The sequence below is a fragment of the Gymnoscopelus microlampas genome, assembly GCF_963454915.1.
Source record: "Gymnoscopelus microlampas genome assembly, chromosome: 8".
NCBI classification, from domain to species: Eukaryota; Metazoa; Chordata; class Actinopteri; order Myctophiformes; family Myctophidae; genus Gymnoscopelus; species Gymnoscopelus microlampas.
Genome location: NC_139945.1, coordinates 41,287,525 through 41,301,193, shown reverse-complemented (window position 1 = coordinate 41,301,193; position 13,669 = coordinate 41,287,525). Strand labels below are relative to the sequence as shown.

Sequence of the window (13,669 nt, the reverse complement as noted above, 5' to 3'; positions counted from 1 at the left end):
AATAACATTTCTTTAATTAAGTAATGCAGATGTTTAACAACAATTTAACTCTTGAGAGAGTCAAATGAAACCAAATGGACCCGTAAGAGTGCATTTGGTTTCATTTTACACTCTCAAGAGTTAAAGATCTATAAGGATCCATTTGGTTACCAACTTCATCATTTAGCAGGGGACCACCTGGAACCCCCTCAAGGACCACTGGTGGTCCCCGGACCATTGGTTGAGAACCACTGCCCTGGGGTATTTATTTCCGGGTATTTGTCACGTCACTGAGGTTACACATGCGCTTTAGTGTCCTACATCACCAAGTACCTCCACGAGCGAGAGCATGAGTTGAGCCCATTGGTCGAGCCATGAACCGGTGTGGTCAAACTTGCAGTACTAGAGGTGGCCACTATGCTAGTCAACTTTTGCTTCAAAGAGCCCTACCGGTCCTGGGGGCTTGGCTCAGTACCCCATTGACTTCTATAATCATTTTAACACACACACACACACATATGAAGACATGCGCAAACATTTAATTCACCAGGTTAATAGAGATATACTATATACGGATATGTTTTTAAAATGGCAAACGTTAATGCAATACCACTTGCATTATGTGTATATACAACAGGTTTGTGTGTGTGTGTGTGTGTGTGTGTGTGTGTGTGTGCGTGTGCGTGTGCGTGTGCGTGTGCGTGTGCGTGTGCGTGTGCGTGTGCGTGTGCGTTTGCGTGTGCGTGTGCGTGTGTGTGTGTGTGTGCTTGCTGTACTGCATGTGGAAAAGACAGAAAGAGGCAGAAAGTGAAGGCTGGTATCACAGCCATCTAACTGATCTGTGTCTAGCAGAGAGCCTAGTTAATGGACCGGAGACAGACTGTGATGTTTCCACAGACTGTCTTGCACACACACACACACACACACACACACACACACACACACACACACACACACACACACACACACACACACACACACACACACACACACACACACACACACACACACACACACACACACACACACACACACACACACACACACACACACACACACACATTGACTGTATCATACAGGCCTTCAAGCTATTCTACATACACCAGTTCAGGGAGTTGAATGGTTCCTTCCTAGATGCCACTGAAAAACATTCTGGTTTGATTATTGAAAAAGGCCCACTTTACCAGTAGCAGTAGTAAGTATGACGTCTCATATCAAATGTCTCTATAGTAGACATAGTTACGGTACACTGGAGTAGAAATACATAGTTTGGGGAATCCAGACAAGCTCCATAGACAAACATGTTGGTAAACGGAAAAATCTGTAGTGTTAACCCCTTTAACCCTGATAGTCCCTATTTGGGAACATTTCCCAAAATGTTCAATTAAAAAAAGAACAATTACAAATTTTCCAAAATGTTCAAAAACAGCAGATGTACTGTACCAGCTCACAACACCTTGTAGATCTTTTTTACATTTCTGAATAGAATTTCATTTATAAGGCCCTACCTTCCACCCAGTGCAAGGTAGGCCACTGAGCGTAGTGCAACTATAATTGCTATTTTGTAACCGACTGAGTTGTAATTTTTACTCTCAGCGCTCACGTCATCTAGATACCAAATGATTTTGCGCCCAACTAGCGCCAATGGGCGTGTTGGATTTTAAATGAGGTGTGGTCTGGCGCATTTCTATCTAACACACGAGAAGAGTGTGTTAGACAGTGCAACGCTCAAAGCATTAACAGATCACCATCAAATTCGGAGCTCCTGATCCGTCCATCATGCTTTAGTAAGTGGTCTAAAAATAACCAAACTGAGAGTGAGCATATGATTATTAAGTTGATAAGTCAAGATATCACAGATGTCTCTCACATGAGGAGATATTAGGCTATAGGAGGAAGAAGAGAATTTTGACCAGCAGCATACCCATCTGGTTCACCGAATCAAATCCATCCAAATTCAACACACTTGTTCAACATGCTACAGTATATGACATTTCTTAGGGACGCCGCATTGAGGTCAAAAAAGAATGAATGATCTGTGCCAGACTATCAATTACCCAAATATTGCATTGGGTAAGTCCCATTTTCTTTGCCCGGAGATGAGCGGTGAAAAGAGCAGAAGGGAGAGAGAATAGGAAAAATCTATGTATTTATTTCAATTAGTAATAGCTTACACTTGATCACTGATAGAATATCTTCGTACCTCTAAGAATGTTGTGAACCCATTGCATCCTGGCTGTCTTTATCTGTTTAACAGTCGTTAATATCAATAGAGCCCCCCCACACAAGAACAGGCACAGGCCCTAATGCACCCCATCGTCTCGTGCTTTAATTGTATTTGGCGCTATTTGGTGCTTAAGTAAAGAAGAACATAACTGAGAATGAGCGAGTGATTATTAAGTTGATATGTCAAGATATCACGGATACGTTTCCCATTATTAATACTGCTAGATGGTCCCACACTTTCACTTTTTCTCATCAGAAAATTGTTCTCGTCCAATCCATCAGTTAAATAGCAATCAACACTCTGATTGCTCTAATTTATGTAATGCCCAAAACACACCCATGACTAAATTCAGAGGCTTAGCACCATGCCTTTGCACCTAGCGGTGAGCTTTGCGCCCAAATAACGCACCATCTGACGGCCGATCTACACCAGACTTTTCAAAGCGACACGCACACACGCGCATATACGCACACACACACTTTTAGATCCAGTCCTATTCTAAAGCCTGCGTATGCATGTTCTTTCCAAACACGTACGCGTGCAGCAAATTCCACGCATACGCGTGCTTTGAAAAGTCTGGTGTAGATCGGCCGTAACAAGCGAAATTGAGGTGGACACCCCCTGATGCAATTGTGCTATAAATCCTCAAATAGGGCCCATAGAGTGCACACTCATGGAGTTAGGATTTGACTATGTAGAATGACATTTTCCTTACCTTGAACCAACAGGCGAGTGGTATGGAGAACCTCCCCCTGGTCACTGTAAGCGCGGCACGTGTATGCTCCTCTGTCATCTCTAGTGATGCTGAGGATGGTGAGACTGCCGTCATGCACCTGCGGTGACACAAACCAAAACACAGACGGTGGGGATCAAAATGTGCATGATCACAACACAAGAAATATTTTTATTGTGTGACTCTGCTGCAAAAGCCGTCTAGAAAAGGGTGGTCTGTCTGTCTGTCTGTCTGTCTGTCTGTCTGTCTGTCTGTCTGTCTGTCTGTAGTGGGCATGTGCAATCGCTTTCTTGCACCGCTGTCAGTTATTATGTTTCGAGTTTTAATTAGTGTATTGTATTATTTAGTTTTTATCTACCATGACCATGACCTGAGTAACTCATTTTGTTCCTCATGTACTTGTACTTGTATGGAATGAATCCCTTGCATTTTGCATTGTATCATTAGGATTGTTCATATTCGTCTGATTGGCTATGAATCCCTTCCAAAGTTTACGGCAGTGCTAGGGATCTATTTTACAAAACAATGCCAAAACTCCCAATGTTGATCAACAATGACCGCCAAACAGGGTTTTAATATTCCGTAGTGTTTGCCTTTAATTGGATTAAAAGGAGGGGATTTCTTACACAAAGCTGCAACTCATGACTTACACAGCCCTGGCTAGACATCCCAGTCTGGCAGAGATATGTGCTCCATGAAGAGCCCTTTTCTAGTTCCACATAATGTGTTATACTTTTTGAAATATTTAACTTCAATTTAATAATGAAAGACAATGCGGCTCTGATCCAGCTGAAACCTTGCCCTATATAGTCATACCTCCTAGATATGTCACAGACGACTGATGTCATAGACACAGGCAGCCTACATGAGGTCTGAGATCCACATTGGAACCATGCCATTCCCATGTAGATCCTGAGATCTGATTAGATTTTTAAGGTTATCAAAGGTACTGTAGGTGTTTGCTGAGGTTCAAAGATGATGAGAAGAGAATACAACAGACACCTGAACTCATCAATGTTTGATTATATATGTTTTTTCTTTTTTTAAATTAACTTTGGCTCTGATGTGGATCTAATCTCTTCACATGGTAACCTTGGAAACGCTTACTGTAACTCTTTGTCACCCTGTGGCCCTGTACAGAGGACCAAATAAATCAGAGGAGAAACACACACTAACCAAACCTAATAGAAATACCCTCATAAATTATGCAGTAGGTTGTACAGATCTGTCCATTCAAGTCACACTGAGCTGTGGACTGTCCATTCAAGTGACTGCTACACCTCTGGGATTACTCCTATTGACCTATTCACACAGCGGTCACCCCCCGCACCCCCCGAGTATGGCGTTAATAGCAGAATAGCAGAATAGCAGAATAGCGCACGACTATGGTGAATTATCTGTCTTTCAAATGTGTTTTGCTTAGAGAGCTTAGTAGCGACTAATACTACAAGACACACCAAAATAAGATATTCCTCAAGTCAGTCTGCTGGTATCCGGTACCACTGCCTAGCCAAACAATGACACGATTAGCACTTTGTGCATAGCTACAATGCTTATGCTCTGCATGTGACAGAATAGTTACATTGTAGCAGATCTGCGAGACAATTTTACGTTAAGTGAATCTAATGCAGGGTAATGATCACAAGTATAATAAATCATAATGTAAGATGAGCAAGGAAAGACTAACAATAAAGAAGAGAGGATGATGAAGAGGAGAGGAGGATGCAGAAAATGAACAGAGGAGAAGAACAGGATGGAAGGCAGCTTGGGAGAAAGGGACGAATGGAGGGACAAGATAGACAGCAGATAAAGGGAAGGCATTAAATGAAGAGAGAATCTCAAGGTCTGCTATGCACAGCCACACTGAGAAACTTGGATTAGGTTCTGAAATAGCAAGGGGTTGCTGAGGTGATGATAAGAATTTCTACACTCCTCTACTACTGTCTGTCACATTCCCCCCTTTCTCCATGACATCTCCATGGAAGAGAGACACAGAGCAAACACGCCTGTATCCAGGATCACCACCATCGACATCTCCTCACCACAAAGAGAAGCTTTCCTTGTCTTCGGGCTGTGATTCACTGCACGCGGATTGGTGACCTGCTTCAACAGCTACTGTACTGTCAATGTCAGGCATGACAATAAGAGTTTTTTTATGAATAGGTCAAATGGACAGGCTGGTAGAAGCTCTATGTGAAGTGAGGCACTTGGCTCTCACTACTGATATTAATGTTTTGGTGTGTAACATTCATATTAGGAGTAATGTAATATTGATGCAGTAGGAGGGAATTAATAATGCATTAGGATATCAGCCTATCGTTTACTAACGCAAGTGTGTTAAAACCCGGGGCTTCTAGTTATGACCTTTTGTATAAGCTGTGGCGGGGAGAGATAATAAGGATAGGAGAAAGAAGAAAGGTTGAGTTGGGGGAGTTGGGGGAACCCCTATGACACAGGGATACTCCTGCACACTACAGTCCCTTCCGGTACAGTACATCACCCATTCAGCAACAAATGACGGTATAACTTTGATTATTTCAAACTTTTACCTCCATTAAGATTAATGAACAATTATTATTATTTTAAGTGAAAAGAGAGCATCTATTTTCACTATTTGTGTACGGCATCATTGTACAACAAAGTAAAAGGGTTAAGTGGTTGATCAGAAGAATCAATTTAGTCGAATTATAAAAAATCTATTAGAATTATTTTGCATCAATTTATTTGAGATATTATATACAAAATAATATGTATAAAAAATTGAATAAAAAGAAACATGCTCGATTATTAGGTTATAAGTCAGTTATTGGTTCAAAATATCGGTTTCGATATATTTTTGGTTAATTGTCCAGCCCTACCGTCTGCATTACATGAGCCGTGTATGAATCAAATAAGTCTAGGCTTCCTAAAGACATCATTGGTCCATAATTTACTGGATGTGACCCTATCTAACCAATCAAAGGCTTTACATTTTTCGGTTCTGTGGAGTAAGAAAAAAGGCACCTGGCAGATATCAGCTTTTCTTCCAGTCGTATGTTGTAGACAATGTGAAAATGTATTTAGTTTAATCAGTGTGAGCTCACTTGATAATTAACCTCAATAAGCCCTCTAAAAATCACACCCAGTGTGAAGTGGGCGGTGTGTGGTCATCACAACATGACTCACTTTAAAAAAAGGATACATGACTATTTTTTTAAAGTCCATACTGCTATTCATAGAGCTGCACATGTGTCATGTGTTTCGCTAGCCAATCACAGTCCTGAATTTGCAAAGTCAGCCAATCACATTACAGTTAGTGGTGATGACACTAGCTGTAATGTGATTGGCTGATATGAAAAAAGTATCGATTTGCATTAACAATGGAAGGGTTAGGGGGTACACAAATTTTTTGGTCAGTGTCCAAAACTCACTTATAGGGGGCGGCTACACCGCCCCAACAATGCATATCTCTGTAGGTTAATGCACAGGAGCAAACCTTTCACAAACCTTAGTAATTTGATGCATATTCACAAACTTTGCAAGACATTCCTTCACGTGTTGTGAGCTTGGAGATCTGCTATTTAAAAATTATGAACAAATTTGAATAACACAAATCGGGGGTCCCTGGCACAACATATTTCTCGATGGGGCTCCGTATTCATTTGGGGGTCCTTGACATGAAAAAGTGTGAGAACCAGTGCCTTACCGAATATTTTGCATTTGTTCCGAGCTCCTCCCCCTCCCTAAGCCAGGCGATCATTGGTTTGGGGTTTCCCAGGGCTGAGCAGCTGAGCAGGCTGTTGCCCCCCTCTTTTGCTTCCACATATTGCGGCGGTGTTGTTGTAAAAGTGGGAGGGGCTGTAGGAGAAGAGAAAATATCAATCATTATTGGCAATTATTCACATAACAAATATTTTGTTCACCTTAAAATCCGGAAAGATAAAAAAAATCACATGCACACCTGATAACATGAATAGCTGATGATGCACAGGTGCACACATCTGCTCTACAAAGCGGATAATGTGAAAAGCAATGTAAGACATACAGAAAGACAATAGGCCATATACAGTACATACACATAAACTACCGGTATACATCAAAGAAAACATTTGCATTGGTGTAGCTACTGCAGTCTTAGTGGTAGAAGTGAGTGTATTAAATACTGCACAACTCTAATGTTCTAATGTAAAAGTTAATTAGTAGTACGGTACAAATATGAATTATTTATACAGTATAACAGGACTCAAGGTTGTGATAGAGATTTAAGTTGAGATGTAGCTTGGAGTACCTAGTAGTCAGCATTACTTTAGCCATTTGTAACTCAGAGTGCACAAATATAACAAAATGTTTCCTTACTGGTCCATTTTGTTACATTTGTTCACTCTCAGAGTCTTGGCCCTGTCTTCCACCCTGCACAAGACGGTGCAAAGGAGCAACACAATTATCATTGCCATCTTCCAACCTATGCAGTTGTTATTTTTACACCTGGCGTCCATGTTCAATCAGCAGTGGCAGCGCACATATTTCCTTACGATTTAGCACATTATGGGATTAAGACGTTGCCTAGGTGCACAATGCATGCACACTGATTGCAATCATTGATTTTCAACACAACAGTCATGTTCAACAACGTAGGTGACATTTTCTGAGAGACTCAGCAATGAGGTTGAAAGAATAATTGCATCAATTTTGCATTGGGCAAGTGCCTGTTTTCTTTGCACAGACACGAACGGTGAGGAGAGAGTGAAAGGGAGAAAATAGATGCATTTATTTCAATTAGTAGCGGCCTACACTTCATTACAGAATATCTTCAAATACCTCTCATCAAAATGTCAAGCTTCCCCCAGATGGAGTAGCCACATCGGTGAAGAGCTCCGTCTAATTTGTATCATTTATTCAAACTTATTTAGATCAAAACAGTCATTTTAATGTCAAACTACTGTATGTGCAACTAAAACTACGCCGAGACTGACTCTCCCAAAATGTCGAACGACAAACAACCAACTATCTCTCTCACTATCTACTGACATTGGAGCAAGGGCCAAGTAATCAGCGCTGGAATTGAAGCTCATTTCCTGGTTCTCTTAAGACATGCAGTTCCTATTAATGGCCCAGCCAGCAGATGTTGCTATTTCACCTCCTGCAGGTCAGCTTAGGCTGCAGGAAAATACAATACAATCTCAGTACAATGGAATGAGGCTTTGGCCGGAATTTACAATTGATTTTATTACATTTTCATAAATACTTTATGTTTTCAATCGCTAGTTTAATGATTTCATGATCATGATTTTAAGTCTTTTTTAAATCATCATGATATGCGTTTAGCAAATTATGGTCCCATTAATTTAAAAATGAATGATAAAGTAGGGTATGTTTCTAGGGCTTCTACTAGTTCTACCTAGTGAAGACCCGCCTTCGCTGTGGTTGAAGCCAATAGCAGTCGTTTCCGGTTTCATTTCGGGACCGTAAGTTCAAAGATGCCGGATTTCAATTAGCCGAAAAAGTGGCTTCAAAACGGTCTGTAGAAACCAGTGGTGCCAGTGGTGCCTTTGACCATATATTTTACAGTTTAAGGATCAGAGCTGAAGTCGTTGCGGGGGGCTGTGCTTTGTGAAATAAAAACTGAAGTGGTCACTATGCGCCAAGAAATCAAAAGATATCACAGCACTCTGTGAAGAAACTAAGGGTGTCCTGTGTTTGGTAAATGGTGCATTTATATAGCGCTTCTATCCGAAGCGCTTTACATTGATTGTGCCATTAACCCATTCACACACCGATGGCGGAGGAAACCATGCAAGGCACCAACCTGCTCATCAGGAGCAATTAGGGGTTCAGCGTCTTGCTCAAGGACACTTCGACACTAACTCTAGGGGAGCGCCCCAGCCCGGGATCGAACTGGGAACCTTGCGGTTTTCCAGTTCACTCTACCCGGCCACTCTACCACTCTATCCCCGAGCCACTGCCGCCACTGTGTTTCATCCGCTCCGAGCTAGCAAATGACCTTTCCTCGCTACACGTCCAGACACACAGAGTTAGCTGAAGAGCGGCTATAGGTAAATCTCGGAGTGATACTATGAACCGAGTTTCAGCCTTGGAACAGTCACTCTGCTTGATGGCAAAGGAGAATAAAGCCCTACAGGAGAAATACCGCAGACTGAACCTGAAGCTATTTGGCATAGCGGAGGGAGCCGAGGCCGGGGACCCGTCTGCTTTCGCAGCCGCTTTCTTCCCTTCAGTGCTTTGGGACAGAAATTTCCAGACCTCGGTCATCATGGATAATGCTCACAGGCTAGGAGTAAAGCCGAATGATGGGAGGAGAGACCCCACATCATGATTGTACGCCTTCACTACTACTTGGACAGGGAGAAGATTCTCGAGCTGTCCCAAGAATAAAGGCCGCCTAAGCTACAAAAGAACCCCGGAGTTTATCCACCAGGGTTTCCGCTAGGCAATTTTTGGGCCGGCCACCGTGACCGACAGGATTATATTTTTCCGGTCAAAGAATAAATGAATAGACCATATTATAATTAACGTCACATGCGTGCAGATACGTGCAGATACGTGCACCCAACTAATAATTACAAAACACAGAAGTTGACTGGCAGTCAATGACTGCTGTTTATATATCATTACATCACTACATAATGTTATATCATTGACCTATATGGCGTTTTATCAACAAGGATAGGATAATTAACTAATTAATCACAGATCACATGATCACAACATGTAATGCTCCATCTACTTCCTGGTTAGCGTCTGCAGAAAGTCAGCTGTAACTCGAGTTGGCCTTTTTGGCCAGACACTCTGTTTTCAATGTGAAAGTGAAAGGCAAGTTGCGGTGGAAATGTTTTTTTTTTCCATGGAAGCTCAGCGATAGCCCCTGTGATTACCAACCATTAGAGGATCAATCATACTAAAGATAATTATTCTGTGACTACTTAAAAAGGTAAGATAAATGAAAAATCTCTGGCACTCTGGGTAATTATTGTTTTATTTACTTGGCACTAAATTAGTTAAAAAAAGGTTATGTCTGTATTAGAAATGACTTTGGACAGGTGGAAAACCTTAGGGTGGATTCAGACTGGGTCCGACTGATTCGAACCGTTCCTGAGTACGATTGGCCTCTCCCAGCTGGCCAGCATTCAAAATTCTTCCGTACTCGAGTACACCTCATTCAACAGTAATGGTAAATATGTGCCTCATGGGGGCGCTGTTGACTATGGGGCTTTGGGAGATAGAGAATGTCATTCACAGAAGTAGAGTCACTTGTCAGAGTTTATAGTGAATAATAAAGTTTGACTGTGTTCCTGACGTTGTCTTGAGTTATAATAATAACAGAACAACAATACACAACCAAAGCAGTGTGTGCATTGGTCTTTGAAACCTCAAAATGTAACGTTGTCTCTCGCGTCTCTGTTATTATCAATATGATAGTCACGTCACTGATGCATCCTTGGTATTTTAGCAGTGACGTCACAGACTAATCCTTGGTATATTTATCCTTATATACACGATCGCTACACATGTATTTTTTGTTTATTATTTTTCATGGCTCGCGCTACTCAAACACTAGCGGGATTATTATTTCTTGTCAACATTCAAGTAGAACTATGAGAAGGTATAACCCAGCTAAAATAACGCGTCATTATAAAAATATATAAATGATATATGATTAGCAGTCCACTTCCTCCTGTCGGTACGGATGGATTCACATTGCAGCGTACAGTACCCGAGGACGCATCAATCGCACCCGAAACTACCTCGGGAGGCGGTCCCGGGTACGGTACGGTGATCCGTTTCGGGGAACGGTACGCTACATTCACACTATCACAACATCTGCCATGTGGTCCGGGGTGCGCACCCAGGACCATAGTCTGAATCCGCCCTGTTAAACTTGCAGAGTGATGCAAGTTGTACTTGAATGTTGTCATGAAATAATAATCCCGTTTAGTGTTTCATTAGAGCTAGCACTGTGTGGAAAATTCTGATTATAGACTCAACGTTGCCTGCTCATATTTGTACAATCCATAAACTTGGAATTCCCGGCCGCCTTCTCGCGGACCGGTGGCCCATGGACTTAACATCTCATTCAACGGTAATATGCAAAACCTACAGCTTTTGTTTTGTTTTGTTAATGTTATGTCATGATGATGGCGCAAGGAAGGTTGACTACTTGCCTGTATGTGTCACCAACTTGCACCACTTTATCCATTGCAGTCACTGTGCTTGCTTAATATATCCATTAATATATCCATATAATATCCACGACCCATACAAGTTCGTGTCCCTGTTTTATTATCGTCAATTGGGTCCGGGTTGGTTCAGATTCTATTACCTCGGGACCCCGGTTCTGTTTATCGTGTGTAACACCCGAGTGAACCAAGAAGACCCGTACTCAGCACTGATTTGTGCTTCGCCACATTACAGTGTTGTGTATCGAAAATAGCAGACATACAAGCTGCAATGTAAAAAGTGGGTTGGCCAAATATTTCACTCCCATTTAAATTTCAAATCCAGGGGTACGGCAATACTTATCAACAAGAACATTCCCTTGATATCAACAAAAAGTATCCCAAACTTACACGGCAGATATATTATACTGTATAGTAGAACTGGAAAGCTCTATAATATCGCTATTGTTCTGGCTAATGTCTACACCTCCAACCATGACAATGACCATTTCATTTCTTCTTTTTTGGCCACTTTGCCTAATCTTGACACTCATCAGTTGATTATTGGTGGAGATCTGAATTTTATTCTTCATTCTTCGCTCAACAGATCATCAAATAGATCCTATACCCTGACTAAATCAGCTAAATTGATGAATACATTTATGGACACATTTAAATGGTCAGATCCTTGGAGATTCATGTATCCAACTCAACGTAAATATTTGTTTTTCTCCTTTGAACATCACACTTTCACAAGATTAGATTACTTCCTGATAGATTCTAAATTTCTCCCCTAAATAAAACACTGTGAATATGAGGCAATTGTAATATTTGACCATAGCCTCAAATTAGCATTTCAGAACAGACAATATGGCCAGGACCAGGAGATTCGATAATACTCTCTAGTAAAGCTTTTGTGGATACAAATACTCTCAGAACGAATGACACACCCGGTATGTCAAGAAGCACGCTTTGGGAAGCGTATGTACGTGGCCAGATTATTTCACAACAGGCTTTAGCCTCCCTTCTACGTAATGAGCATTGCAAAGCTCTGACTTGAACTTGAGGTACAGTATGCAGAATCTTCTTCCTCTGAATTGTACAGGGAAAGGGTTTAGCTTCAAGACAAATCTCCTGTCTACATCTGAGACGCCATAGGTTTTATGAACACGGTGATAAGGCGGGCAAAATACTTGCACTGCAAATTACGGAATCTGGGTTCTGGGTGTCAAGGGGTCCATTTTCAATTGCAATTAGAAAAGATGTAGTTTGAATTGAGAGGGAGTGAAGACAAATTTTACAAGACCTGGCAACCCTTCATTGACCACTTCAATAAATGCACGCTAACCCCTCCTACACAATAATTAACAAAAGAAAAAGGAACTAAAGTGTTTTAAATTTTCAATTGATTTGATCATGTATCCCTCTGTTGATGTATTTGTATCCCTTTATGATTGATGTTTATTCATTTGTAGTATTCATTATTTTCTTTTTTTATTCATCTGGTTGATGGTACGTTTGTATTTCACTATCATATTTTATGCTCATTGTATCACAATACTGTAGTTTAAAGAGACATAGGGAATAAGGGAAGGGGGCACGATTTGTGCTGGGAGAGTATGATGGCAAGAGTGTTTTTTTTTTTTTATGTATATGTAACAGTTTTTAGTTTGTGTTATACAGTATATTTCATTTGGATTAATCTGGAATATATACCAAATGATTTGTTATTGTCTTTATCTGTTTTATATCTTACAGTTGTTTGTTATACTCTGATGTGATTGTCTTAAATATTTTATAAACTCCAATAAAAGAGTATACCAAAAAAAAACTGTTAACAGCCGTTAATATCTATAGAGCTCCGACCCAAGACACACGGGACGCACATACTTAAAGACGGGGTGCCGTGATTTTCAGTGATCCCCCCCCCCCCCTAAAACATAATCATCAGGTATTATGGTTATACTAGTAGGAAGATTTTTTTCAAAAAAAGTGTACAGAAATTGTTAAAATTGTGTTTTTATGTGGACACGCTTCCAGTTCATTAAGTATACCTGGTTCTCACCTTAGCACCTCCTCCACCACCTTAGCACCACCCACCTGTCCTAGTCCCTCCTCCTCCTCATGCCCACACCTGTTGTGTTATGATAATGAGGGGGAGGGTACAATTTTACTATGTCACTAAAGGGCTGTTTTTCTATTGGCATGTTTGACCCTCAAGGTTTCAGCCTCCAGGTAAAAACTCAAATAGTCAGAGAAGACATAAAACACCATAAAAACACCACCAGGGGGCTTAATGAAGTTCTATCAACCTCATAGACACATGAAAAACAGAAAAAGTGCAAAACCATGGCACCACCTCTTTAAGTTGATGGTTTAAATAATGAAAAACATAACCGAGAATGAGAAGAGTCATTATTAAGTTGATATGTCAATTTATTACAGATGTTGGACATAAATGAGGAGATGTGAAGTAATGTGTGATTCTTTGCATGCCCAAAATGTCGCCTAAAATCATTCATAGGCTTTTATTGTGTAGATGCCTGGATGGGTGTGGGTGGCAGCCTTCATTCCATG

At 41.0% G+C, this 13,669-nt stretch overlaps 1 protein-coding gene across 8 annotated transcripts in view; it reads right to left on the bottom strand.

Annotated features, from left to right (window-relative positions):
* Positions 1-13,669, bottom strand: part of igsf9ba (immunoglobulin superfamily, member 9Ba) — a 78,848-nt gene that overhangs the window by 26,223 nt on the left and 38,956 nt on the right. For all 8 annotated transcript variants that reach the window (XR_014601236.1, XR_014601237.1, XR_014601238.1 and 5 more), the window contains exons 4-5: positions 6,625-6,776; positions 2,922-3,039 (exon numbers count right to left, since the gene is read on the bottom strand). Coding sequence is in view for 5 of the 8 variants with exons in the window: in XM_084063677.1 (XP_083919803.1) it covers positions 2,922-3,039; positions 6,625-6,776 (270 nt within the window). In the remaining 3 variants the exon portion in view is untranslated. The remainder of the gene's footprint in view (positions 1-2,921; positions 3,040-6,624; positions 6,777-13,669) is intronic.